At 42.6% G+C, this 27,287-nt stretch overlaps 1 protein-coding gene across 11 annotated transcripts; it reads left to right on the forward strand.

Annotated features, from left to right (window-relative positions):
* The first annotated feature begins 628 nt into the window (after positions 1 to 628).
* MAPKAPK5 (MAPK activated protein kinase 5) lies at positions 629 to 27,255 on the forward strand. Of its 11 annotated transcripts, XM_036449095.2 has the most exons (15): positions 666 to 1,387; positions 1,714 to 1,835; positions 5,792 to 5,865; positions 6,336 to 6,411; positions 7,164 to 7,261; positions 8,696 to 8,804; positions 10,702 to 10,791; positions 11,469 to 11,564; positions 12,366 to 12,446; positions 14,073 to 14,260; positions 16,000 to 16,120; positions 22,704 to 22,834; positions 23,266 to 23,387; positions 24,411 to 24,515; positions 26,813 to 27,255. In XM_036449095.2, exons 5-15 carry the CDS (start codon positions 7,176 to 7,178, stop codon positions 26,905 to 26,907), a joined length of 1,224 nt encoding a protein of 407 aa, XP_036304988.1. In that variant the 5' UTR covers positions 666 to 1,387; positions 1,714 to 1,835; positions 5,792 to 5,865; positions 6,336 to 6,411; positions 7,164 to 7,175; the 3' UTR covers positions 26,908 to 27,255. The 11 variants fall into 11 exon arrangements, with proteins under 11 accessions (XP_036304985.1, XP_045441569.1, XP_036304989.1 ...); XM_036449092.1 differs by lacking the exon at positions 1,714 to 1,835 and having other exon boundaries at positions 629 to 1,387; positions 23,266 to 23,381; XM_045585613.1 differs by lacking the exons at positions 1,714 to 1,835; positions 26,813 to 27,255 and adding an exon at positions 26,568 to 26,702 and having other exon boundaries at positions 660 to 1,387.
* The last annotated feature ends 32 nt before the right edge of the window (positions 27,256 to 27,287 follow it).

Genomic DNA, 27,287 nt, shown 5'->3' on the forward strand with positions numbered 1-27,287 from the left:
AGTTACCTTACCTCAGTTCCTGTTCCCTTTATCCCCAGCGTTTCCCCCTGTTTATTTCCCGCTTTCTTTTCCTACTGTTCCCCCCGAGTCCTTAGGCCCGGCACACGCGGTGCTCAGTGAATGATTGCACGAATGAAGAACCACCAGAGCAGAGGCACAGCCAGAAAGCCCTGCAGGCCCCTGACAGGTGCCGGCACAAGGTAAGGAGCACAACCCGGACCCCGGCTCAGCGGCGTGGGAGCCCGGCCCCGGAGGCTCCGCTACCTGACCTGCCAACGGGGTTAGGGACGTGCCCGGCTTCGTCCCGGCGACCAATGCCCACTTCGTAAAGAAGGAAGGCGCTGACGGAGGAAAAGAGCTTCACGAGAATGAACGCTCCGCATAAAGAACCATGACAGCTGCTATTAGTCACAACTCCGTTCTCTTACCGGGGGCCCGTCCGGGGCTTCAGTTTCCTCTGCCCTACCGCGGGGCGACATCCCGCGTCCTCGCCGCACGCAGTCTCCAGCGACTCGGATCCCGGAGGCGCGAACGCTCGAGGAGCCGCGCCAGCCCCTCGGCTTCCCCAAGCCCCGCCCCTCGTTCCCCAAGCCCCGCCCCATCCACAAGCCCCGTCCCCTCCTGCGTCATCAGCGCGGCGCGGGCGCGGCGGAGGCCCGGGGGCCTGGCCCGCTGCGGCGCTCGGGAAGGCCCCGGCAGGCGCCTGCAAGTGCCCCGCGCGGCTGGGCAGCGGCTCGGAGAGCCCAGCGGGCCGCGGCGAGGGGCGCGTAGAGCGGCGGGCCGCGGGGGCGGGCGCGGGCGTGGCTGCCGGGAGCTCAGGCGGGGCGCGGCGCCGGCGGGCGGGGCTGCCCGGCGCGGGTGTCCCGGCGATGTGTGGCGCTGAAGCGGCAGCGGGAGCAGCGGCGGCGGCAGTCTCGGCGTCGGCTTCGCGGCGGTGCCGGCGGCGGAGGCGGAGGCGTAGGCTCCTCCCGAGGACCTGGCGAGCGCGGGCCTAGGCGGCGGCCCGGCGAGGCCCCTGCACCGCGCTCGGGCTCGGGGCCCTCTCCGCCTCGCCCTGCCGCGGGAGCCTGCGTCCCCGGCCGGGGATGAGGCCGGGAAGCAGCCGCGCAGGGCCCAGCACAAAGGCCTGTCCCCAGGGGCCGGCACCGCCACTGCCGCCGCCGCCAGCCTAGAGCCGCCTGCCGCTGCCGAGCCGGCGCCGGGGTCCTCATCCCCGCCGGTCCCCGGGGCCGGCTGCCGCCCCCCTCCCCGAGGCCCAGGGGCCCGGGCGCCGAGCCCCGTGCTCCCTTCGCCGCGGTGGGCCCGGACCGCTGCGCAGCCTCCGCCGCTCCCGGCCGTAGGGGCCCCACGGAGCATGTCGGAGAGCGACATGGAGAAAGCCATCAAGGTAAGGGGGAGATGCCTCCTTCCTCCCCGCTTTGCCCTGTGGCATTCCTCTCGGCTCCGGCTTCAGGAAACGGAGGGAACTTGGGGTGAGATTCCTGCGACTCCCGGGTGCGACTCCCGGGGTCTCGGTCCCCCCCGGACTCGGTGGCCTGCGTTTCACAGCCCTGGGGCGCAGGGTTTGTCCGGGGCTGGAGGGCGGGGTCTCACCTGGTTGAGGCGGGGGGTGTGGTTTGTGCTCACCTGGAACCGAAGATGAGTGGCTTGGAGATACTTGATGTGCACGGGATGGAGGGGGTCTCACTACTCTGCTTTCGATCTCTCCCCAAGTGCCGCCAGCAGTTGCTTCCGGATGATCCGCTTGCTGCAACAGCACTTGGAGACTTGGACTTTACCCATCCCTCCGATTTGTTTGAAACTAGCCTCTTGGAAATCTGCAGTTTCAGAAGGAGGTGGTTCGCCTTCCTACAAACTCAGTCTTTGGCCAATAGATTGTACTCATTTTTCAGTGTGTTCCCCTCCACTTTGCCTCTTTCCTCTCCCCTCTCCTCCTAGGGAGCACGGAGTTTATTTAGGAAGAGCTCACGGTGTCCTGTGACTTACTGCTCTGTTAACCACAACAAAAAGCTACTACGTTTTCTAAAATGACCCGAATAAAATGACAGTTTTTCTAAAACCTGATTTACTTTTTCTTAAAAAGCTCTTTGAGGCACTAAGAGGAAATTATCTAGCTATAATTAGGAAATTAGAGTCTTGTACAAATTGAACATGAAACTTAACGTCTATTGGTGTTATTCACTATTTTACAATGTTAAGTCAACTCAACATATTTAAGGATTTCATGAGGATTTTTGAGGGACAGGAACCCATTGGCAGTTTAAGGGTTACTGTATTTTCCCCTTCAGGACACAATCACCATGACCAATAACTGATAAAGAACTTAAACTTCTAACAAATTTTTGGATGGTAAAGCTTATGGAAATCATTACCAAGAAACTTCACCTTTTAAAAGATACATAAAAATATAATGTATACGTTAAGGGAGATCAAATTTTTAATAATAGAAATAAAGGTTCTAAAAGACTGCTTTGACAGATCAGTATCTCCAGAGAGATAAACCCATGTTTTAACTGTTTTAGAAAAACTTGAACTCTGCTCATTAATAAAGCGAAAACCATAAAGACTCACTCTGTAAAGAGGATGGCACTTGTCCCTGAATTGTGTGGCCAGTTGGGCATGCTGCAGGCTATAGTAATAGGCTGCTAGCTGGAGAGAGAAAGCAGAGCAAGCCTGCTTTTCAAAGCACTGTTAGCATCTAACACCTAGGAAGGAACATGATGGAGTGAATTCAGCTGAAGAGAAATCAAGATCATCATAAACTTACATATCTAGTCATTATTATAGACTTTTGCTTCAAGGTTTCCATATAAACTTAAGCTCAACTTAATAAAACTACATTAAAACTCAGAGCACACTCAAAAGGCAGGTCCTATGCATGTGCAAGTAGATTTAAACATTTCAGCTAACACTAGAATTTACCCTCTAGATACTGTCATATGTGTGTGTGTGTGGTTTTAACAATTTTATATTACCTAGTGGTTTCAACAATTTCTGGGGGCAATATTACCTAGTGGTTTCAACAATTTCTGTAGGTAGGCTCATGGGTTGAAATCTCAGTGTTGCCATTCATTAACTGTGTCTTTAAGTCAACTTCACTCCTTTGTCCCTTAGTTCCTCATCCATAGAAAGGAGATAAAAAACACTCCCCAGCTCATAGGGTATTTTTGAGGATTTAATGAACAAATATCTAAATGTGCTTATGACAATAGCTAACATTTAGTAAGAGCTTGGTGAATATTAGCTAATAGCAATTTAAGAGGTTTAGAAAGAGAGGCTGTTTTCTTCACTTGGTCATTATTGCCTAAGGTATTTTTTTTTTTAAAGCCTTCACATACTTTATATATTTTATTGATCTCAGAGAGGGAGGGAGAGAGAGAGAGAAACATCAATGATGAGAGAGAATTACCTGCATGCCCCCTACTGGGGATCTAGCCAGCAACCCTGGCAGGTGCCCTGACCAGGAATCAAACCTTGACCTCCTGGTTCAAAGATCAATACTCTACCACAGCCACACAGGTGGGCTAGCCTTCACACACTTGACAGGTCATCGGTGAGTCTTCCTACTAATTTGGGTGTGCCTAACTAATACAAATTAGTGAAGCTAAAAATAACTGACAACCAGTACTGACCAGAATGTAGAAGCAAGCCAGCGCTCATGGTTTTGCCTTTTTGAGGCTGCCCCTCAAGTGGTGAGAACAGGTCAGCTGGGAAAGCTGTTTTCCTGGGCGCTAGCACTTAAATTTAGGCTGTCTGACTACCGGAGAGCAGGCTGATTGGCCTTTTGGCAGGGATTCCCTTGAATCTATTAATGGGTTGGGGACTGTTGCCATCTTAATATTGTCCTCTACTCCATGATTAAAAATGTATTGAAACTTACGATCTAGCACATGGAGACTATTCCATGTGCACTTGGGAAGAATATACATTCCCCTCTTGGATGGGGTGCTGTGTAGATGTCAGATAGTCAGGTTGGTTGAGAACATTGTCTTCTGTATGCTTGCTGATTTTCAGTCTAGCTTTTCTATCAGGAAGAATGGGGAGTATTGACATCTCCAAGTATTTCTGAATTTTCTATTTTTCCCTTAAATTCTGTCAATTTTTGCTTCATTTATTTTTGGATTCTTGTTAGGTGCATGTATATATGTTTGTAATTGACATTTCTTCCTGTTGACCTTTTTATCATAAGAAGTGCTTCCCTTTTGCTATTAACATCTTTTGCTTTAAAGTTTATTTTGTTTGTCAGTATAGCTACTCCAGGTCTCTTATGGTTACTTGTGATATATCTTTTCCCATCCTTTTACTTTTTTCTTTTTTTTAAATTGTAGTATAATACAACAAAATTTACCATCTTAACCATTTTTTAAAAATATATTTTATTGATTTTTACAGAGAGGAAGAGAGAGGGATAGAGGGTTAGAAACATCGATAAGAGAGAATCATCGATCAGCTGCCTCTTGCACACCCCCTACTGGGGATGTGCCTGAAACCAAGGTACATGCCCTTGACCGGAATCGAACCCAGGACCTTTCAGTCCGCAGACCTTTCAGTCCATTGAGCCAAACCGGTTTCGGCCCATCTTAACCATTTTTAACTGTACAGTTTGGTGGTATCAAATACATTCATAATGGAGTGTAACCATCACCACCATCCATCTTCAGACTCTTCAGCTTGTAAAACCTAAGTTCTATATTCATTAAGCACCAACTGCCCCATTGTCTCTTTCCCACCAGCCCCTGGCAAACACTGTTTTAGTAATTCATTTCACGATTATTGAGCATTGCTATGAAGGCTATTCTAAGCTTGTCTTATATAGTTGCATATTCATTAGGCAGCAGCTCTGTTTTCATCTCTGAATTTAGCCCTGTGTCTGGCACACACTAGCTGCACAATGAGTGTGTTTCATGGACAAATAACCTGTTCTCATACACTGGGAATCAAGATTCTAGTGATAACTATGGTTTATCATATTTTCATTGCAACAAAACAATTTTAAAGTCTTATGAGTTTTGGCCTAATTTCTCAAAGTCTGCAGTTAGTTTCCTGTTCTATATGTGGAACTACATGTAGAAACGTAAGTTTTATAGCTTTCTTGCTTATAGGCAACAAAGGCTCAACATATCAGTGACTAAACAGGAATTCCATGAAAACGTTCATTAAACTGTAGGGAATCTATGTGGAACTATTGAAAACTATTGAAAAAATTTGTTGAAAAATATAAAAAGTATAGTTATATAATGAATATAACAATATCTTTGTACTCAAAATGGTGCTGTTGAAAATTATATAAATTTACTATGATGTTTATTGCTATTTTACTTGAAAATTTAAGTCTTGACTTATTCAGTTATTCCAAAAATTTGATCAGTTTGTTCTAGGATATAGGCCTCTATATCATAGGAGCATTTATAAAACTAGTTTTTCTGGAATCTCAGAAAATACTTGGCCATCTAAGCAAATAAGTATTTAGTAGTGAAGCATTTTACCTCTACACTCCAAAGACAAAACAAGACATTGAGTGGTTCTACTTCAATGGACCTTGTATTATAGATGAGCTGACAAATTTTTTGACCTAAAGTTTTTGCTTTCGCTCTTGTTGGAAAATATGCCTAATCTAGTTATTGGAACAAAATGTCTAATTATAAAGCCCTACAGAACACAAAGCTTTGTTTATCAGATTCTCTCAGAAGATGAGCTATTGAATGATAAGATCTTCTGTTGTCCCACCTCTGTTTAATTGTCCAGCTTTTTAATTGGAGAATTCTCTGCCCTTTCTTTTTTATTTTAATAGGAAACCTCCATTTTAGAGGAATATAATATCAACTGGACTCAGAAACTGGGAGCTGGAATTAGTGGTCCAGTTAGGTAAGAAACCCATGTACAAATTATGACAAAATTGTTCTGAAAAGGGCCATTTGAAATACATCTTAAATTAGAAGCATCAAGGGTGCCAGACTTGTGAAATAGCCTTAATTTAACAAGTAGAGGTTTTTATGTTAGGCTATTTCTCATCTGTTTAGGAATATACTTAAGTGACCAAATCACATGTTCTATAACATGGAATCATTTAAGATGTTGATCCTGTGGAACTACTGAGAGTTACCTGTAGCCAGCAGAGGCCTCAAGTTGGCATCACATGGCTTAGGAGCTGAGGCCTAGGAAAAGTGGATCAGATACTGCTCTGCCTTTCCACCTGCTAGCCTTGGGGGCAAGTTTGTTCGGATGCACCTGGATATATTCTTGATTAGAAGTACAATCCTCAAAGAACAAACTTGTTAAGTTAGTTTTCACTGTTACATAGATGATTTCTGATTGAATTTTTTCTCCAAATCTAGAGTCTGTGTGAAGAATTCTACCCAAGAACGGTTTGCACTGAAAATTCTTTTTGATCGTCCAAAAGCTAGAAATGAGGTATGATCCTTTACTGCCTTGTTTTGCCTAAATATTGAAGTGCCTAATAATTCATTTTATAAGTAGAGCAGCTTCATGCATAAATGCATGAAGAATTTTTTTTTAAATTTAAGTTCATACCTACCCCCCCCCCTTTTTTTTTGCTGTTCATGTTATTATAAAAGCAGTCCTACATCTATCACTACCAAAGACTGTTAGTAGAGTCTTGTTTCAGCTAATGTGATTTTTATACGTAGTTGAGTATTCAGGTTTACTTCCACTTTTGCTTACTGGAAACCATCCTTGAAGAGTGGAGAGAAAATAATACAGGGAAGGGTCTGGTGAAAAGTGTCTTGAAAGTGGCTGCAGGAGGGCTCTGCAGGATGTGTTTCTAGTAGTTTTAAACAATTGGCATTTGTTTTGAATGATCTGGACTGGTGATGACATGCTAATAAGAGTGCAGTGAAAGACTCACTCTTTTGCTTATAAATGTATGAAAAATATCTGAAAGAAAAGAAATTATTTGCTAATTCATTTGCTAACGGATAGGACAGGAGCAAATAATCTGTTGTTGAGGTTTCATTCATAGAAACCATCAAGGAGGTAATCTGTGTGCGATCCCCTTGTTTTGTACGTTATTCTAGGCCACAAGGTTTTTTACTGTAATAGGCTTAGCCTCTTGTGCCTAATGTTGTCAGTTTTTCCTGGGGCTGTTGAGAGAGAAGATGTTGGCCTCTCCTATGGACAGAAACATTTCCTCTCTTCTCTTTAAGGTACGCCTGCACATGATGTGTGCCACACACCCAAACATAGTTCAAATTATTGAAGTGTTTGCTAACAGTGTACAGTTTCCTCATGAGTCCAGCCCCAGGTAAGATTACACAGGGTCATCATACTATGCCCACCTCTCTATACGTAGGCCAAGGTGCAGTGGGTTTTTTTCTTTTGTGTCCCCCTCTCTCTTCCCCTTTCACTCCTTTCCTTCCTCCCCGTCTGCATCCCTCCCTCTTTCTCATTCTTCTCTACATTTTGTTTTGGAAAATTTCAAACATTTGTGAAAGCAGACAGAATTATGTAATGAATCCCCAGGTTCCCATCACCCAGCTTCCGCAGTGATGAACTCGTTGCCAGTCTTGTTTCCTCTATACCCTATTACTCTCCTGGCCCCTCTGATTATTGTGATTACCTTCTCTCTCTCCCTTTTTTTTTAAAGCAAGTAATGTGGAATTAAAACAGATTCTATTTCAAATTAGCAAAAGGGGACCAAATATTATTCTAGGCAATGTTTTAGAGGCTGATATGGCAAAAAGCCCTTATTACTTAGTCTGACATTCCTTTTAAAGGAAGAAACCAACATCATTCTTTTAGCTGCCAAATGTTTGGCAAGCCCATTGAATGGTGTTCTAAGTCTCTTCCTGGAAACTTAAAATTAAAATAAGGTTTGTTTTCTGTTGGAGGGAATGAGCTCTAAATCTGCCATCATAGCAGTGGGATAGGCATCAAGGAGAGCATCCATAAAATACTTCGAGTTTACAAAGGAGAGTTGCTGGGGAGGTGAGTTGTCTCACAAAGCTGTTATGTGGGAACTAAGACTTGAAGGGGATAGGAAGAAGTTTTCCAGGTGGAGAGAGAAGATGGATTTGTAAAAACAAATGGGAAATGAATGATTATTTCTTACAACTGTGCTCTGTTGGTGAAAGCATTTGGATGGAAGCTGGAAACATTTATATCAAAGGATGGTAACCAAAATTCAAAAATTTTATTTATGAGAATTTTTGCTTTTATTTAGTAATTGTGTAACCTTTTCCAGCTATCTTGCTGGGTATCCTCTAGGTCACATGAAAAAACTAGTGAAGTGGGGGGAGGAGTAGAGTATATACACACACATACACACACACACACACACACACACACACACACAGAGAATGAAAAACCAAGATAGCTCAGTACCCAGCCAAATGACTTGAAATTCATGTCCTACACAGTCATACTCTGTTTTCAATATATTTTCATTCTAGCTGCCCTAAAATGCCTATGCAAAACATGTCACTTAAGTGTAATGTTCTCAAAAGGAACATTATTTTCAAAAGTAAATCTTTTACTCTCAGCTTCTTAGAAAGTGTCAGGTCAGGAATATTCCTTATGCACAGTGTCCTTTTGGTAGTGGATACTCCAAGGGGCTTGGTAGGACTAGACTTAGGAAGTAAATGACACAGTTTGTAGATGAGGTATCTCTTTAGATTAGCTACTTGATGTTTAAGTTCTTTTTTTTTTTAACTTAACAAAATCAAATGCTTTCAAACAGGGCTCGACTCTTAATTGTAATGGAGATGATGGAAGGGGGAGAGCTATTTCACAGAATCAGCCAGCACCGGCACTTTACAGAGAAGCAAGCCAGCCAAGTAACAAAGCAGGCAAGTTAACCCCGGGTACAAATCAAACTGCCAACAATGTTGGTTAACAAGCACAATTTCATTGGGGGGAATAAAAGAAAGCTTGCAGAAAAGCTCTATTTACTCTCTCATTGCCTGCTTTGTTATGTGATCAGAAAAAAGATGCTTTGACAGGAGAAATGTGATACCTTTTATGCTTTGGAGGGGGGACTGTATTCTTAAGTTGTTGTCAATTGTCTATTATAAGATGTAAATAAACTCTGGAAGGAAGGTAATCTTAACTCTTGTAGATTGTAGATATCTTTGGACATGGCTTTCAAGCACTGTTTTTGAACTTTGAGATAAAACGTTGCTGATACCACTTAAAGGATTGTACAGTGTGAAAATATGTTCCGACAATAAGATAACTTTTGCTTATGAGTCACCTTTCTCTCTTCAGATTTTAGTAGTATTATAAGGTCTTTATAATTCTGGTTTATTCCTGGTTACAGTCTCTCTATTTTGATGTCATTTTAAAAAATTAGTCCTCACCAGAGGATATTTTTCCCATTGATTTTTAGAGAGAGTGGAAGGGAGGGGGAGAGACAGACAGAAATATCGATGTGAGAGAGACATCAATTGGTTGCCTGCTACTGCACTGGCCCCAACAGAGGGCTGGGGCCAGGGATCAAACCTGCAACCAAGGTATGTACCATTGACTGGAATTGAACCCATGACCTGATGCTCTAACTACTGAGCTACACAAGCTAGGGCTTGCTTGATAACACATTTCATTGCTAGAGGAATAATTTATGTCACAAACAATACTAGGAAATCAACTGGAAATAACATCTTGAGGAGATCAAAAGCTAAACCCTCAAAGCTAATCTTCATGTCAGGCAAGCAAGGCAAAGAAAAGCAGAAAGCCTAGCACAATTGGTTCTTAATTTTAAAAATCCTTCGAAAAAAATGTAAAAAAATATATATTTTATTAATTTTTTACAGAGAGGAAGGGAAAGGGATAGAGAGCTAGAAACATAAATGAGTGAGAAACATTGACCAGCTGCCTCCTGCACACCCCCCACCGGGGATGTGCCCGCAACCAATGGTACATATCCTTGACCGGAATCGAACCTGGGACCTTTCAGTCCACAGGCCGACGCTCTATCCACTGAACCAAACTGGTTTCGGCTAGAAATTTTTCATGAGCAATTTTTGATGCCTTCTTTGTGGTGCGGTGGTGCTGATACTTGGAATGCTAAGACATTTCCATACTGAGAGTTGAAGAAAAGGTAGAATTTGCTCTTGCTATTTAATTTTAAAAATTATACCTTGTATTTTTCAAATATTAGGACTAAAGGGTGAGCTCTGATAATCTTTTGTCAAACAAAACCCCTTCACATCTACCTAAACAGTGCACATTTCCCCAAGTGGGATGAGCACATTGGAATATCAGGTGGAAAAATCCAGCTAGCTGCTTCCCATTGTTCTTGAAGGAGAGCTTGGAAGTTGAGCTCCCTGGGGAGTGCAGCTCTTTTCTGAGCCACGTGTCCGGGCGCTGCCCTGTGGGGGGAGCAGCCTGCTGTCCGCCAGTGTTCACTCCGCAGTGCTTGTCACATTGCAGATGAATGCAAGTGGAAACATTTCATTTCCCTCATTGCGTACAGGACTTACCATCACAGTTTATTCTGATAAAGAATCATTTTACTATTGTATTTTTTTCTTTTTGCTTAACAAAATACACGTTGCAGGTAAACTAAATTCATTTCTATTTCTTGGTACCAAATGTTTTATTTAATTTCTGCTTTAAAATTGAAGACCGACCATAGTCTTAATGGTCTTAATTAAAGATCATTTTTTAATATCCTGAGTTCTCTAAACTAGGAGCACTAGAGAGTTAATTCTTCTAAGATGTGGTTGCTGTTATGTCCTTTTCCAGATAGCTCTGGCTCTACAACACTGTCACTTGTTAAACATCGCGCACAGAGACCTCAAGCCTGAGAATCTGCTCTTCAAGGATAACTCTTTGGTGAGATGCCTTGCTTTTCTTCATTTTAATGCTGCCATTCACAGCATAGTTCAGAAGTGGGCATGGAGTTGTGCATGTAATGTCTGAACCCACAGTGAAGAGGCTTTAGGCAGCTAATTTTTCCTACTTGTTTCCTTGCTGGAAGCCCAGAGAAATACCCCTCGCATGGATAATTTTTGTATGACTTAAGATTTTGTATATATATTTGTAGGACTTAAGATTTTGGATATTATTTGGGGGGACTTTAGCAAGGGGCCAGAATCTCTATGTTGTCAGTTGTATTTGCTGTTAACCCTGATAAGGTGTTTTTCTCTCCAACCCTACCCTCTGACACCTACACCATGTCCCATCGAATAAGTTACTCTGGCTATCAATGAAATTGATGTTGGTGAGAAGTGATGGGCCAATCTATAGAGCCAGGGAGCTTTTGAGTAAGATTTTGATTTAATGCTGACTTTATAAGTTATAAAACAAGGCTAACTGTGAGTCGGTAGAAATTGATTAATTTATATTACTAAGAACAATTCCACAATATGGACCATTGTCTCCAGACCACTCATATACTCAGGTCTCAACTGGAAACTTGTGAGAGCTGAAGGTAACATGCTTTGCACCTGGATTTCCCTCTAATGTTTACTGAGAACTCTGGAGCAGTGACTTCATTTATTTTATTTCAGGATGCCCCAGTGAAGTTGTGTGATTTTGGATTTGCCAAAATTGACCAAGGTGACTTGATGACACCCCAGTTCACCCCTTATTATGTAGCACCTCAGGTAAGCATGTTCTGTTTCTGCTGCTGGCTGTGCCACCAAGCTGCGTGTGCACTCACATTTCTACTCTACAGCACTCGTAGGTGTGCATTACAAATGGGAGGGAGAGTACTCAGTTTCAGAAACCTTCAATTTAACTTGATGTAGGCATTTTATTCTTTTGGAATCAACTTTATTAAGGTATGATTTATATAAAAATACTCCTACTTTAAATATAGTTTGATGAGTTTTGACAAATGGATACTCCTGCATGATCAGCATCACAATCAAGTTATAAAATGTTTCCATCACTTCAAAAGCTGCCTGCGTGCCTTTCCAGTCAGTTTGTTCCCAACTTAATTCCTAGCCCCAGGCAACCACTGGCATGCTTTCTGTTATTATTGGTTAGTTTTGTCTGTTGTAGAATTCCATAAAAATAGAACTTATGTATATTTTGTGTTTTACTTTTACTCAGTATATTTTTGAAATTCTTCCATGTTGCATGTATCATCATGCTTTTACACAGGCATGAGGGATGTCCCTAGGAAAAAGTGATCTCAGATGTCTGACAGGCTGGAAGAAGAGATAAATCTCCTCCAGGGATCCAATCTTAATGTTCTTGACCTGGGCAAGCACTGATAAATTGCTGGTGATAAGAGGGGGGTCGGGAAGGGTTTTTGAAAGTACTGTGTTTATGTGGAGTTTTGTGTTTTTTTTTATTGTTGACTGCCAGTGTGGACCCTTTTTAACTTCAAGGAGTCTCTCGAGTTGTGTGTCATTGGTGTGATTTTCAGTAAACTGTTCCCTTTGGCCTGACTCTGACAGGTACTAGAGGCACAGAGAAGGCATCAAAAGGAGAAATTTGGCATCATACCTACCTCACCGACACCCTACACTTACAACAAGGTAGGGGAAGAGTATTTTTCTTCACCCTCTGGGTAGCCTCTTTTCAGTGAGCTGGTTGTGGCCCTCTGGAATGTGGCTCATTCCATTCTTATCCCTGAATCTTCCTGTGCAAAGGCTGGAAGCAGCCACCCAAGCAAAAGAGTACCTTGGAATTCAAGTTTTTGTCTGATGAAATATAAAGTAAGGTTCTTATCGATTTAGGCTTTGCAGCAGGAGCCAAGGACTGTGGTCGACTATAGGTTATATATTTGGCTAGTTGTATAATCCAGTGTCCATATTTAAAAGACAAGGTTGTCTTTAAATTTACTTGCTAAAATCTCAGCATGAATGCAATGAATTTCCTGCATGATGCAATTTCCCAGTATTTTCTTCTCTTGCTGTTCTATTTTGTGAACCTAATGGTGCTCATGAATTAGTATGGCATTCATCAAAATTACACTGCAGATGAGTAACATGTTGAAAAAAACAGTTCATGTTACTTTTGTATGTGTTTAAATGTTGGTCTAAATATAAACTTTATATTGGGCAACTAAATGAACACTGAATGCTACAACTCATTTTTAATAAAAATATGTAATAAGATATTAAATTTTTGAAAATTAAATACATCAACCTTAATTAAAAAAAAAAAAGAAAAAAAAGAGAGAAGCAGGCTTGGCCCATGGGGCTCAGTAGGTTGGAGCATCATCCCATGCACTGAAGGGTTGCAGGTTCAAACTCTGCTAGGGGCACATGTAGGAGGCAAAGCTGATGGATGATGTTTCTCTGTCTCTCTCTCCCTTCCTCTCTGCAAAGTCAATAAAAATATGCCCTTAGGTGAAGAGTGAAAACGGGGGTAGGATGGGGGAGCAGGCACAATGAGTCCTTTGTGACCAAAGAAATGCCTTTGTTTATTTATTTTTTAATTTTAATGAGGGAGAGAGAGAGAGAGACAGATTTGGGGGGAGGGGGAGGAAAAGAGAAAAGGAAAGAAAAAAAAGATGGATATGAGATACATTGATCAGTTACTTCCTGTATATGGCCTGACTGGGAATTGAACTTGCAACCTAGATATGTGCCCTGATCGGGAATCGAACCGGTGACCTTCCAGTGCACAGGACAACTGAACCACACTGGCCAGGAATGAATGCTTTTTATTTATTTATTTATAAAATATGCTTTTATTGATTTCAGAGAGGGGGAAGGAGAGGGAGAGAGAATCATCAATGATGAGAGATGCTAATGTGTGTCTATGTAGTGTATGTGGCACATAATAAATATGGAGTGAAGCCCTAGCTGGTTTGGCTCAGTGGATAGTGTCGGCCTGAGGACTGAAGGGTCCCAGGTTCAATTCCGGTCAAGGGCACATGCTTAGGTGGTGAGCTGGATTTTCAGTGTGGGGCATGCAGGAGGTAGCTGATCAGTGATTCTCATCATTGTTGTTTTTCTCTTCTCCCTTCGTCTCTGAAATCAATTAAAATATATATTTTTAAAAAATGGAGTGAAAAGTTAGACTTCCTGAAACTTTTCCAGTCTCTGTTAAGTGATTCTTGGATAGATCAGCCTGTGTATGTCTAGGCCAGCCACGGAGGCTTTATTTTGGAGCTGTGCCTCTGCTAAAAGTGACCATTTTCTCTTTGCTTTCAGAGCTGTGACTTGTGGTCCTTAGGAGTGATTATCTACGTGATGTTGTGTGGATATCCTCCTTTCTACTCCAAACATCACAGTCGGACTATCCCAAAGGACATGCGGAGAAAGATCATGACCGGCAGTTTTGAGTTCCCAGAGGAAGAGTGGAGCCAGATCTCAGAGATGGCCAAAGATGTTGTGAGGAAGTGAGTCCCTGGGCCACTGGGCATGGAGACCAAGTAAGCCGTAAGGTGGCGCAACACAAGGGAATGTTGGGTAGAGAAAAGTCATTTGTTTCTTAGGCATGTTCATTCCTATTTAGCATCACAGAAATCTTACCCCTGGAGCCTGAGATGATGGTTCTCAGCGTCCACCCCTCAGTGGAAATGGAGCTTTGCGCCCTCCTATAGCATTCCTAGAATTTATCCCTGGGATTGTGAACCCAGGTCCTTCAATAGCCAGTGTCTCTGTGAGCATTAATTCAGGGCCTTAAGTGGTAATCTCTACTCCCTGATCCCTTTGTACCCTCTTGTCCGTAAGCCAATCATTTGGGATGGACATTAGGAATGAATTGGGTTATTAAGATGATAACAATGCTTTTGGCTTTTCATTTCTTGGCTGCTGTGAAAGTATGTGATTGATGGTGTGGGGCCTGGACCCCACTCTCGAGCCTTCTGACATATATGAAGATGGGAAGAGTTAGAAGAATTAGGCTAATAAGTAGATGAGGGACAGTTGACATTCAGAGCTCTTTGGTAGCTGGAGGGTTAGGTAAGTAGTCAGACCTAAAGTTGAGTGTATGTGGGAGGCTTAGCTGCCTGAGTCTTGGGCACTGTTCTAGTATTCCTATTGCTTGGTTTCACTGAGCAATTTTTCCTTTTTTGGTTTCAGTTTCTTCATCTGTAGTGTGATCAAGATAAGCATTAAAGGGGCAGTATCTTGGAACTGTCTCCTGATAGTACAATCCTTTCTCTGTGGAAATTTCATAAGCGAGCTTGTTCTGTTGACTAGGGGTCTGTGTATCTAAAGATGGGCTAGTTTCTAAAACATATAAGCAAAAGTTTTTTAGGAGGATAGAGGCAATTAAATCACTATCTGTCTTCCCATACTGTCTTTTCTACTACTTAACCAAAATATCAGTATCCTCTAAGTTGTTCTTTGTCAGTTCTATAGAATATCACTAGAGCAACATGAATCCTTTCTTTAGAATCTGAAGCTGTTTGTTCAGAATGATTCAGAATAAAAGAGCAAATAGGCATGTTGTCCTGACTCTGACATTCGGAATGGGGAGGGTATGTGTTGGAAGGAGCATGCTGGAGTGAGCTAGGAATTGCATCAGCATGAATACATAAGATATAAAAAGTCTGATCAGAGCAATACACAAGGCTTAGAAGGAAACGCCATCCCCTTCTCAGAGTCTCTAGGAATTTTGCTTTAGAATGTCTCTTGAATAAAAAATTCATGTCCTACCATGTGGTAACATCCGAGATCTCACCACAAGTAGCAACCTGAGTTTTCAAAACTTCCTGACCCTTCAACTAACTTTGTAGCCACTATTAGCCAAAAGAGAACTCTCAGGCCATTTTGGGAATTAGAGCTCACTACCCTAAAAACATCAATATGGAGATTCAGGGTCTTAGGAACTATGAGCAATATGTAGGATTATTTCATTAATCCTACATACTGGATTACTGGGCTGAAGTATCTCTGGGTTAAGTTTTTTCCTACCACTTTGACCTCACTTTGTACAGATGGGAAGGACACAGAGCCCTCACAGCTAGTGGTTAGGGACTAGAACCCCACCCCTGCTCTACAGATGGAAAGTCTAAGCTTGTAGGAGTTGGAAGAAAGTCAGACACTAGAGCTGGTTAGTACCAGACCCCAGAATTTATTGGTTGTCTGGAAGCAACTGTACATGGCAGCCCTGTTGGCCTTTTCTCCACAGGCTCTTGAAGGTCAAACCAGAGGAAAGACTCACCATTGAGGGAGTGTTGGACCACCCCTGGCTAAACTCGACTGAGGCTCTGGATAATGTTCTACCCTCTGCTCAAGTGATGATGGATAAGGTGTCTTTTTTTTGTTTTTAAATTTAAATTCTTTATTTAAAGTGTTACATAAGTCTCCTTTTTTTCCCCATTGATCTCTCCCAGGCTGTCCCCACTCTCCATGCATAAGGTTTTGAATGATACTTATTTTGTTGGCAGATAAGGTTGAGTTGAGAAGGAATGTTGGGAACTCGACTTAGTGAGGGGTTAAAGGCAAAACAATGTAGAGCATGCAGTCTTTTTCAGAGAAACATCTCTGGTTTCCTGAAAATCAAGGTTGGAAATAAAGAGCTTCCCATAAAGACCCAGATCAAGGCCTGGCAAATATACACTAAGGGAGCAAACCACTTAAAGGAATATCCTCCCTATGATCATCAGTGGGAAAAACAACCTAACTTCATGAATGAGATACGTTGTGACAGGGCCAGGCTTTGAAAGTAGCAAGTCTTATCTTTTAAAAAATGTATGTTTTTATTGATATCAGAGAGGGAGGGAGGGAGAGGGAGAGAGAAACATCAATGATGAAACAGAAGGTCACTGGTTCAATTCCAGGTCAGGGCTCTTGTATACCCCTTACTGGGGGTCAAACCTGCAACCCGGGCATTTGCCCTGACCTAAAATTGAACCAGTGACTTCCTGGTACATGGATTGATGTTCAATCACTGAGCTACAACGGCCAGGCTAGTCTTATCTTACTAGGATGTAGTTGAGATATTTGAAAAGATGTTTGCATAAGGAAGGTGTTTAGAAATGGATAACCAGAATTGCAGACTCACAAACCTAGGACTTGTGTGGTAATTTAGAATATGAGGGGCGGCTCTGAGAGCAGAGAAGTAGAGATGAATGAATAGGCTTAATACTTTTAAAGATAATTTTCTATAATTTTTGGCAACTGACTAGATATAAGGGAACTGTTGGGTGGCACATCAGGTGGTACCATCGACAAATAGAGGAAACTCAAGAATGAAGCTAGTTTGAGTGAAGGGAAATGTTTAGGTTTTAGATATTGTTTCAAGTGGTAGGTGGACACTCAAATGAGATTTGTGGTCTGGAAACAGAGTGTGACTGAGAGACAAAGGCAGTGGCAAACAGGCCAAGCTGGCCAGGGAGAATACTACCTTCTTAAAAGGGATAGGGTTGAAGTGTGACATAGAATGAATGAATAGGAAAAGAGAATGCTAAGACCTCCCTTAGTTTATGGGAGAGAAAGGAGAGCTGGAAGGAAAAGAATTCTCTGCCATCTCAGATTTGTGTCCAGAAGTATAAAAATGGTTTGGTCAGTCTAAATCCAAAGGGATTATTTGTATCCTCTGTTTGTCAGTACATGAGGTTTCAATGTCGCTTTCTTCAAAATCTTGGACATGAAGAAATAATTGCATCTGTAGTTACTTTAAAATTAGTGCATAATTAGCTGAGTGAAATAAGCCAATCAATGAAAGAGAAACACCACATGACCTCACTCATTTGTGGATAATAAAGAGCATTATAAACTGATGAACCAAAAGATAGATATAGAGACAGTATATCAACAAGTAGACTGTCAAATTACAGTGGGGAGGGGAGGAAGATCTGGGGGAGATAATAGATCAACCGAAGGACTTTTATACATGCATATAAGTACAACCAATGGACACAAAACTCTGGGGAGGGAGGGGGGCAAAAAAAAAAATCAATAAAATATATTAAAAAAAAAAAAAAAGATAAGGAATGCAAGGGGAGGAATAGGTTTTAAAGGAGAATAATAATTTCAATTTTGGAATATCTGTGAAAATAGTGAAATTATAGAACTTCATGAGCTCTGTTATTTGGAAAATAACTTCAAATTTCTGACATTAAATTCCCTCTTATTGTCACTGTTAAAAAAAAAATAAAATAAAAAAATAAAATTAGTGCATAATTAAGCCAAGTATGGATTTGCAGCATCTTCTTAATGAGAAAGAGTAGCTCATAGGCCTATAATATGGAACTTCAATGTGACAGTGTATTCCTGTTGTTAAAGAATGATGTGGTCATGATGTGGGTAGGTCAGCCTTGGAAAAATGGCAACATATGCAGATATTGAATAGTGTCCATCTAAGCCCTGGCCAGGAGATAGAGCCTGAACTTGTGCCCTTAAATTATTCCCATCTTTCTGGTTGGGCCATCACTGATGAAGAGATAGATATGTGGGTCCAGAGGGATGCATCCAGGGCTAGCTGTTACAGTCCCTGTAAATCTTCCTGATCTAAAAGCATGCTTAATAAGGAACTGCTTTTTTGTTTGTTTTTGAACTGGTTTTTTAAATTGTCAGAATTTATTGTTGAAATTCAAACAGTGCAGAGATATATAAAATAAAAAGCAAAAGTCCCCTTTCATTTCCTTGCCTTACTCTTACCCCTCAAAAGCGAGCTAACCTATGTTGTGATGTATCCTTCTTGATGTTTTTCTGGGGAGACCTTCACACATGTAAGAATTTGTCCTTTTTTAAAAAATACCAAAAAAAAAAAAAAAAAGGATCATCTTGTTCTTACAAAACTTCTGCTGAGTATTTGCTTTCCCTCATTGGTCTGCCTGTAATGAGAACAAGCATTGGTCATAAAGACACAGATTTCAAGTTCTACACTTCGTGACAGTTATTTCTCATTATAAATTAATTGACTTGAGTATAGACCAGTGCTTGAGTGTCTACCACACTCAGTGTGTGAAAACGGTTGGGGTTCTGAGCCATCAGGGCTGAGGTGCCTGTCTACACTTTGGAAGGCTTCTCGGGCAGTAGCTTGCCAGCCTTTTCTCTGATGTACACGTATGCCTCTCTTTATATCAGGTCTAGTAATAATTAATGTCGTTTTCTAATACTTTTTAAAATCGAATTTATTTAAACAATACAACAAAATTTAATCAACAATATAGTTGCCGTTGTTTTCTACTACTTGTGCCCAACGCTCAGGAAGCATTTTAATCCCTCTGTTGTAAAATTTTTGTGATTTTGATGCAAAAAATTCAGTCAATGCATTTTTGAGGCATTCTTCATTATTAAATTTTTTTCCAAGAAGAAAGTTTTGCAAAGAACGAAACAAATGGTAATCGGAAGGGGCAATATCAGGAGAATATGCAGGTTGAGGGAGAACTTCCCATTCCAACTGATGCAGTTTTTCAGCAGTGATTCTTGCAGTATGCGGTCGTGCGTTATCGTGGTGAAGAATTACGCCCTTCCGATTAATCAGCGCGGGTTCTTTTTCTCTTAAAGCTTGGGCTAACCTTTCCAATTGGGCACTATACACTGCACTTGTAATGGTTTGGTTAGATGGTAAAAGTTCAAAATGAAGAATTTCTTTAAAATTCCACCAAACACACAACATCACTTTTTTCGCATGCAAGTCAGGTTTTGGCGTGGGCTGCGGAGCCTCATTTTTGTCCAACCATTGAGGCCGCCTTTTCAAATTAACATACAGCACCCACTTTTCATCTCCGGTAACAATTTGCTCTAAAAACGGCAAACGGTTTTGATGAGAGAGGAGCGAACTGCAAATTGTGACTCTTTGATTACAGTTGTTGTCGGTCAACTCATGAGGAACCCATTTTCCAAACTTTTGGACTTTGCCAAGTGCACGCAATTGATTGGAAATTGTTTTTTTTTTTTTTTTTTTGCTATGATTAGCTTTTTTTTTTTTTTTAATCTTTATTGTTCATATTGTTACAAAGTTTCCTCATTTCTTCCCCCCTCCACCAGGTTCCCACCCCACCCTCTGCCCCCTCCCCATCCCCCATTGTCCTCATCCATAGGTGCAGTTTATGTTCAGTCTCTTCCTCCCTCCCTTTCCCCGATAGTAAATCCCTTTTCAGATAGTAAATCAGTTACTTAGCATTTTCTCATATCAATAATACCACTACATGCCCAATGATACATTTCACACAAAAGACATTTCCAAATAGGTCAACCAGCCTCATCCAGGCCCCACCCAAGGCACTCACAGATCAACACCCCAGCCCTATACATCCAGATCTAAGCCTTCATCACTTGATTCAGCAGACCCTCAAGTTCCCACAAAAGTTTCCAGCCATGTCTGAGAGGCAGCCGTGGGTCAGGGGCAGGCGAGGAGCGAGCTGTTCCGGGCCTGGCTGCTCCGGGCCTGGCCTCTGTTGCTCTGGTTCATTCCACAACCAGCTGCTCCGGGTCTGGTCACCGCCGCTCCCGACCTAGTTGCTCTGGACCTGGCTGCTGCTGCTCCGGGCCTGGCCGCACCCGACCCGGCTGCTCCGGGCCTGGCCACTCCCAGCCTGGCAGCCGCTGCTCCGGGCCTGGCCGCACACGACCCGGCTGCTCCGGGCCTGGCCGCTCCCAGCCTGGCAGCCGCTGCTCCGGGCCTGGCCACACCCGACCCGGCTGCTCCGGGCCTGGCCGCTCCCAGCCTTGCAGCCGCTGCTCCGGGCCTGGCCACACCAGACCCGGCTGCTCCGGGCCTGGCCACTCCCAGCCTGGATGCTCCGGGCTTGGCTACTGCTGTTCTGGACCTGGCTGCTCCCAACCCGGCTGCTCTGGGCCCGGCTTCTCCGGGCCCGGCCACTCCGGGCCTGGGTGTTTCTGGATTGGCCTCCCTGGGCTTGGCTGCCTCCACCTCAGGCCTGGCTGCCACTGCCCCAGGTCTGGCTGCTCCAGTGCTGGCTGTTGTTGCTCTGGTTCTGGCTGCTGCTGCTCTGGGGCCTGGCCGTTGCTGCTCCGGGCCCGGTTGCCATTGCTTTTTGCCTGGGCACTCTAGGCCTGGCTGCCGCTGTTCCAACATTCTGTCCTTTCTTTTTTTTAAACGCATTTATGTTACAATGTTGGCTAGTGAGTTGAGTTCTGACTTAGTCTTTGAATTTTCAAGATCTTCTTTGTATTCTTTCTTAAGTAATTTTACTATCTTTTGCTCTCACTTGATTTCTTCACATGAGAACTTTGGTTTCTTCCTCCTTGTCCTGGGAACTCAGCAGGTTGGCTTGTGGCACCCCTTTGTTCTCCGTGGGCTCTCATGTTGCTCCAGCCTGTTGCCGGGGTCGGCGCCGCCCAGGAAGCAGCCCCCGGCCTTGGCTCCATTGCCGGCGCTCAGAGGTCGATGGCTCAGGGGCACCCCCCCTCCCCCCGGGGGCCCCGTCGCCCGGCTCCCTGCTAGCGCCCGGCTGGCTGGTGTCCGGCAGGGGCTCCTGCTCCCTGTCGCATTCCTCCAGTCTGGAGCTTTTTTTCTTCTTCTTCCCGCTAGAGGAGTCCAGGATCAGAGTCAACAGCCTGTCCTCTGCGTGCAGTGCGCGCGACTCTGGCGGCTCCACTTTTCGCCACTCCCCCGGGATTCCGCCTCATAGCCCCGTCTCCCCCTGCCCGAGCCTGGGTCCCCAGGGTCTGGTCCAGGACTGGGGTTCAGAGCAGTCCAGACTGAGGCTCAGCGCCGCCGGAGGCTTTGTTTCTTCACGCTAGGGTAATCCAGCATCAGAGTCAACATTCAGTCCTCTGCGCAACTCCGGGGGCCCTGCTTTTCGCTGCTCGCTTGGGATTCCGCCTCACAGCCCCGTCTCCCCCGCCGGAGTCTGGCTCATAACTGGGGGTCAGCGCTGCCGGTTCGGGGGTTTAGCCCAGGCTGGGGGTTTTATTTCCTTCCTGCTAGGGAACGCCAGGCAGCACCCAGCCCTCACCTCCTCTCCGGCTGCGATCTCTCCGCACGCGCGTGCGTGCGAGCTCGCAGCATGTCTCCGTACCTTAGGCTTTTTTTCAGCTCCTCTGATTTTCCTTCTGGTTTTCTCTTTCCTTGTTGTTGTAGAATTTTCAGTCAGTCGACTACCTGTAGCTCTGGGCGATGTCCACTCTACATTTTAGTTGTATTCCATTGAAATTGTGTGCTGCTGCGGTTAGGTGTCTACCCGAGCAGCCATCTTGGATCCTCCTCTCGGAAATTGTTTTTTGTGAACAATTTAAAGTTGTCGCAAGCTCTTGTTGGGTAATTTGAGGATTTTGCACCAAAAGAGCTTGAAGAGCTTCTTGATCAAAATTGGACACACGGCCTCGACCACTCTTGTTATCTAACGAAAAATTTCCCTCGTGAAATTTCTCAAACCAACGCTGGCATTTTCTGGCGCTAACTGCATCTTGACCAAGAGCACTACAGATGTTTTTTGCAGCCTCACTTGCTTTTCTTCCTAATTGGAACTCGTAAAGCATGCAGTGCCGAATATGCTCTTCATCCGCCATCTTCTTAGCCCTAGTTTTGCAACAAAAACCAAACCAAACACAAACTTTTTCAAGGAAAACTTGTTAATTGCACTTCACACGTTTTGTAGATACCACGTGTTTGAAGGTTATGTCAATACAAGTCAACGCCAAGCAAGATTTTAAACAAATGTTAAAAACGACATTAATTATTACTAGACCCGGTACTTGCCCTTGCCAATGACTGTGACATGAGCCTTGGTAGTATTTCTTCTGGGCCCTGCTGATCCATGGGGAAGAATCTTTCCTTTATCAAAATTTGTATACATCCAGCATAATAGTGAAATTGCCTTCTTAATTCTTGGAGCTCCTTCCCATGCTCGGCTTTAGATCGGCTTTCTAGGTACTCAGAAATTAATATGAAAAACTGACAACAGTGTTTGCATTCAGGCGGTGGTTGCAGGAATCCAGCAGGCTCATGCGGAACAGTTGGCCAACATGCGAATCCAGGATCCGAAAGTCAGCCTCAAACCCTTGCATTCTGTGAACAACCCTATTCTGAGGAAGAGGAAATTACTTGGGTAACTGAGCTTATTTCATCTATTCTTGTTTATGGTTGGGTGGCCCATTTTCTGCCTTTTAAAAAATATATATTTTTTAATTGATTTCAGAGAGAAAGGGAGAAGAAGAGAGGGATAGAAACATCAATGATGAAAGAGAATCATTGATAGCTGCCTCTTGCAAACCCCCTACTGGGGATCGAGCCCGCATCCTGGGCATGTGCCCTGACCAGGAATCAGACTGTGACTTCCTGGTTCATAGGTTGATGCTCAACCAGTGAGCTGCCTCTTAAGAAAGAAGAATAAATTGTTTTTAAATAGCATCAAAAGTTGGAGATGCTGTATAGTTAATTTTCTGAAAAATCTGTTACCTTATTTTTAGAGTTAACATCTGTTGAGTGTTAGGTTTTTGGGTCTTACCTTGTTATTATCTCTCCCCCAAACTTTTAAAGCACCAAGCCAAAGGATGGTGTTTATATCCACGACAGTGAAAATGGAACCGAGGACTCAAATGTTGCCTTGGAAAAGCTCCGAGATGTGATTGCTCAATGTATTCTCCCCCAGGCTGGTAAAGGTCACATCATTTACAAATGCTGTGTGTGTGTGTGTGTGTGTGTGTGTGTGTGTGGTGTGTGTGTGTACATGTGTCTGCATGCACATGATAAAAGGAGTGATTTAATTTGAGGTTGTTTGTTTCATCTTTGTGTATAAGAAAGTAAGTACATTATATAAATCAGTCTTTACCCATTCAAGAGTGGATGGTGGGTTAGAGTAAGTTCGACCTTTCCTTTGTTTTTTGTTTTTTTGTGACATTTGTAATTTAGGTTTAAGGTACAGCACATAATTTTATATTTTTTTGTTTTGTTAATGAGGGCATGTTTGGAGAATGGAAAATGTGGACAGGGTCATGCTCAGTTTGAGAAGGTCAGGAGACTCATTTCCAGAGCTGTTAGGAGTTCAAGGCTTTATTAACTTGTGACTATAAAGAGAATACACCCCCAGTTCAGGAGTGGACTCTGCTGCTACTCGTGTGATGGGCAGTGTGTGACTTACATGTGGTTTCTTTTGAGTGAGAGTTTGCTTTCAATGTTATTTCCCCACTCATTGGGATGTAATGGGCTTTTCTCAGAAAATGAAAGAGATTAGTCAAGTAGTAGGTCAGAAAACTGTTGGGTTGACCTGTCTTCATAGTTCTTGCATTTTAAGAGAACTCATATTTAGTGCACCTCCAATAGCCTTCCAAAGTAAGAAATGAGCTTAGAAGAAAGAAGGTAGCCCGCTCAGCCTTGTTCTTCCTCTATATCTCTTGATCTGTTAGGTTAACCAGAGACCTAAGCTGTTTTTGCTGAGTAATAGTCTGACACTGCCTATTCGCATCCCACAGTGCAAAGACTCTGGGGCCATCAGAGGATTTGTGGGAGGAATTCAAAGACCAGAAGTGGTCTATATGTCATGTAGAGATTAGCAGGAACGGCAGTGTCTGGTGAAGTTGGTACCTTTAGTCATCAATTTTCAACAAGTTGAACATCCTTCCATCTCTGACACTAAAATCCCATAATGCTGCAGGGAAATGCAACTTCTTCATCTTTATCAATAGGCGAGAATGAAGATGAAAAGCTGAATGAAGTAATGCAAGAGGCTTGGAAGTATAACCGGGAATGCAAACTCCTGAGAGATACTCTGCAAAGCTTCAGCTGGAATGGTAGGAGCCTTAATTACTTCTTTCCCCAGGAATACAGTGAAGTGATTGTTTAGGACACGTAGGAATCTTTGGGGGTCTACCTGGAGCTATTTTTTTTATTGTTGTTAATTTTCACCGGAGGGTATTTTTCCATTGATTTTTAGAGAGAGTGGACGAGATGGGGAGAGACAGAGAAAACATCGATGTAAGAGAGACATATAGACTAGTTGCCTCCTTTACACTCCTAATCAGGGTTAGGGATTGAACCTGTAGCCCAGATATGTCCCCTTGACTGGAATCAAACCTGGGGCCTTTCAGTTTGGGGGCCAACACTCTATCCACTGAGCCAAACCAGCTAGGGTCTGGCTTTGTTCTTGGACAAGAGAAATCCAGAGCAATAGCCTGGAAGAAATTATCTTCTATGGTATGTTTTAAAAAAGATTTTGAAATATCAATACAGAAAAGTAATCACATTTGAAGTGTGTACTGTTGATGATTTAAAAAAAATTTTTTAATTGATTTTTTTATAGAGAAGAAAGGAGAGGGATAGACAGAAACATCAATGAGAGAGAAAAATTAATCAGCTGCTCCTGCCCACTCCCTACTGGGGATGTGCCCGCAACCAAGGTACATGCCCTTGACCGGAATCGAACCTGGGACTCTTCAGTCTGCAGGCCGACACTCTATCCATTGAGCCAAACTGGTTAGGGCCTGTTGATGAATTTTTACAAAGTGAACATTTCCTATAATTAATCCTTAGTACATGTAGTGGAACATGGACTCTCTTTAGTCACTACCTCCCACCCCCAAGGGTTATCACAATCCTGATTGATAGCGCTATTTTTTTTTTTAATATTTCTTTTTCTTTAAAAAAAAATATATATATTTTATTGATTTTTTTACAGAGAGGAAGGGAAAGGGATAGAAAGCTAGAAACATCGATGAGAGAGGAACATCGACCAGCCATTCCTGCACACCCCCTACTGGGGATATGCCCGCACCAATGTACATGCCCTTGACCAGAATTGAACCCAGGACCTCTCAGTCCGCAGGCCGATGCTTTATCCACTGAGCCAAACCGGTTTCGGCTGCTATTTTTTTTTTTTAATTATCTGTGTACATATCTTACCATTGCCCCCCTGATAACACTATTGATTTGTATTTTATATAAATGGAATCAGACAAGTCTATGTTCTTCTGTGTCTGGCTTCTTTTAGTTAACCTTATATTTGTGAGATTCAGCCCTGGGTATAGCAGATCATTCTCATTCTCTATACATTTATATTCTCAATATATGTTTCTCTCTCTCTCTCTCTCTCTCTCTCACCACACACACAAACACATGGATGGGCAAAAGTAGGTTTAAAGTTATTAGTATGCAAAAGTTTATTCTTTTATTATTTATTGTTTGTATTATGTATTTGCATTTTTCTTCTTTTTGTATCCTTACTTTTGGTGGCTGGTAATTTAACCTACTTTTGCCCACCCCTGTGTGTGTGTGTGTGTGTGTGTGTGTGTGTGTGTGTGTGTGTATAGATAATCTACTTTTGGACATTTGAGTTATTTCCAAGTTTTGGTAATTAAGAAAAGGGCTGCTATGAATGCTCTTGTGTATTATCTTTTGAAGAATGTTTTGATAAACTGATTTCTCTTACATCATATATCTAGCATTGAATTGCTGGTTCACGGAGGTATGCATCTGTGTGGCTTTAGAGGGTACTGCTAAGAGTTTTCCGAAGTGGTTATTCTGGTTGATACTTCCACTAGCAGTGTTTGAGGGTTCTACGTATCCTACTTCCACACCAACTCTTGTCTGTCTTTCCATTTATTTTAGTCATTCTGGATAGATTATAGTGTTTTTACAGTATCATTTTGCTTTGCTTTTCCCTAATGAATTTTAGCACTTTAAAGACGTTTATTGGCCATTTAGTATTCCTCTTTTGTGAAGTACCTCTTCTTTTGCTAGTTTTTCGGTTGTGTTATATCTTTCTTATGGATGTATGAGTTCTTTATAAATTCTTGATAAGAGTCCTTTGTCAGACATATATATTACAAATATCTTTTTCTTCATAGTTTCCTTGTTTGCTATTGTAGTGAACATTGGATTGTTATTGCTAGCTTAATGGAACTGCTCAATTACTACTTGCAAAATGGGGCGGGGGGGAGGTCTGAACTGCTTTTGATCAGTGTTGGGTATGGTTCCTCCATTGGTGAAGATGAATTGGATACTGATAAGGTGTACCTTACTGGGTTCCTGTCAAGAAATTGTCTCCTCCCAAATAGTTTGGAGATTGATCTTTTTCTTTCTTGGGTTTCAGGTCGTGGATTCACAGATAAAGTAGATCGACTAAAACTGGCAGAAATTGTGAAGCAAGTGATAGAGGAACAAACCATGTCCCATGAATCCCAATAATGACAGCTTCAAACTTTGTTTTTTTACAACCTGAAAAACTATTCTTCAATGTAAAAAGTAATTTTTATGTAAATTAATAAATCATAATTTCATTTTCACATTGCTTAAAGATAATGTATAGATTTAGATATGGTATTTACTAATAGAATAGTTCATTTGTTTGTTTTTAAGAAAACTTAGTTCCTAGAGATATACATTATTTTAGGACTGCTTAGTCATGTTTATAAAATGACAGATATATCAAGCAAGATTGTTTTATTTGTAATAAAGTATATAAAAACCACTTGTTAGCGATAGACAAAGGACCAACTATACTGATCTTTCTGCTTAGTAAACGGTTGAATCAAATACTGTGGAATTTGGTTTTAATTGCCCGGTGT

The sequence above is a fragment of the Pipistrellus kuhlii genome, unplaced genomic scaffold, assembly GCF_014108245.1.
Source record: "Pipistrellus kuhlii isolate mPipKuh1 unplaced genomic scaffold, mPipKuh1.p scaffold_m20_p_20, whole genome shotgun sequence".
Classification (NCBI taxonomy): Eukaryota; Metazoa; Chordata; class Mammalia; order Chiroptera; family Vespertilionidae; genus Pipistrellus; species Pipistrellus kuhlii.

Coding starts and splice junctions, on each gene's coding strand:
- MAPKAPK5 (XM_036449091.2), top strand. CDS start 1,355: ATGTCGGAGAGCGACATGGAGAAAGCCATCAAG. Junction 5,866..6,335: donor GGAATTAGTGGTCCAGTTAG/GTAAGAAACCCA, acceptor CTCCAAATCTAG/AGTCTGTGTGAAGAATTCTA. Junction 22,835..23,265: donor AGGAAGAGGAAATTACTTGG/GTAACTGAGCTT, acceptor AAACTTTTAAAG/CACCAAGCCAAAGGATGGTG.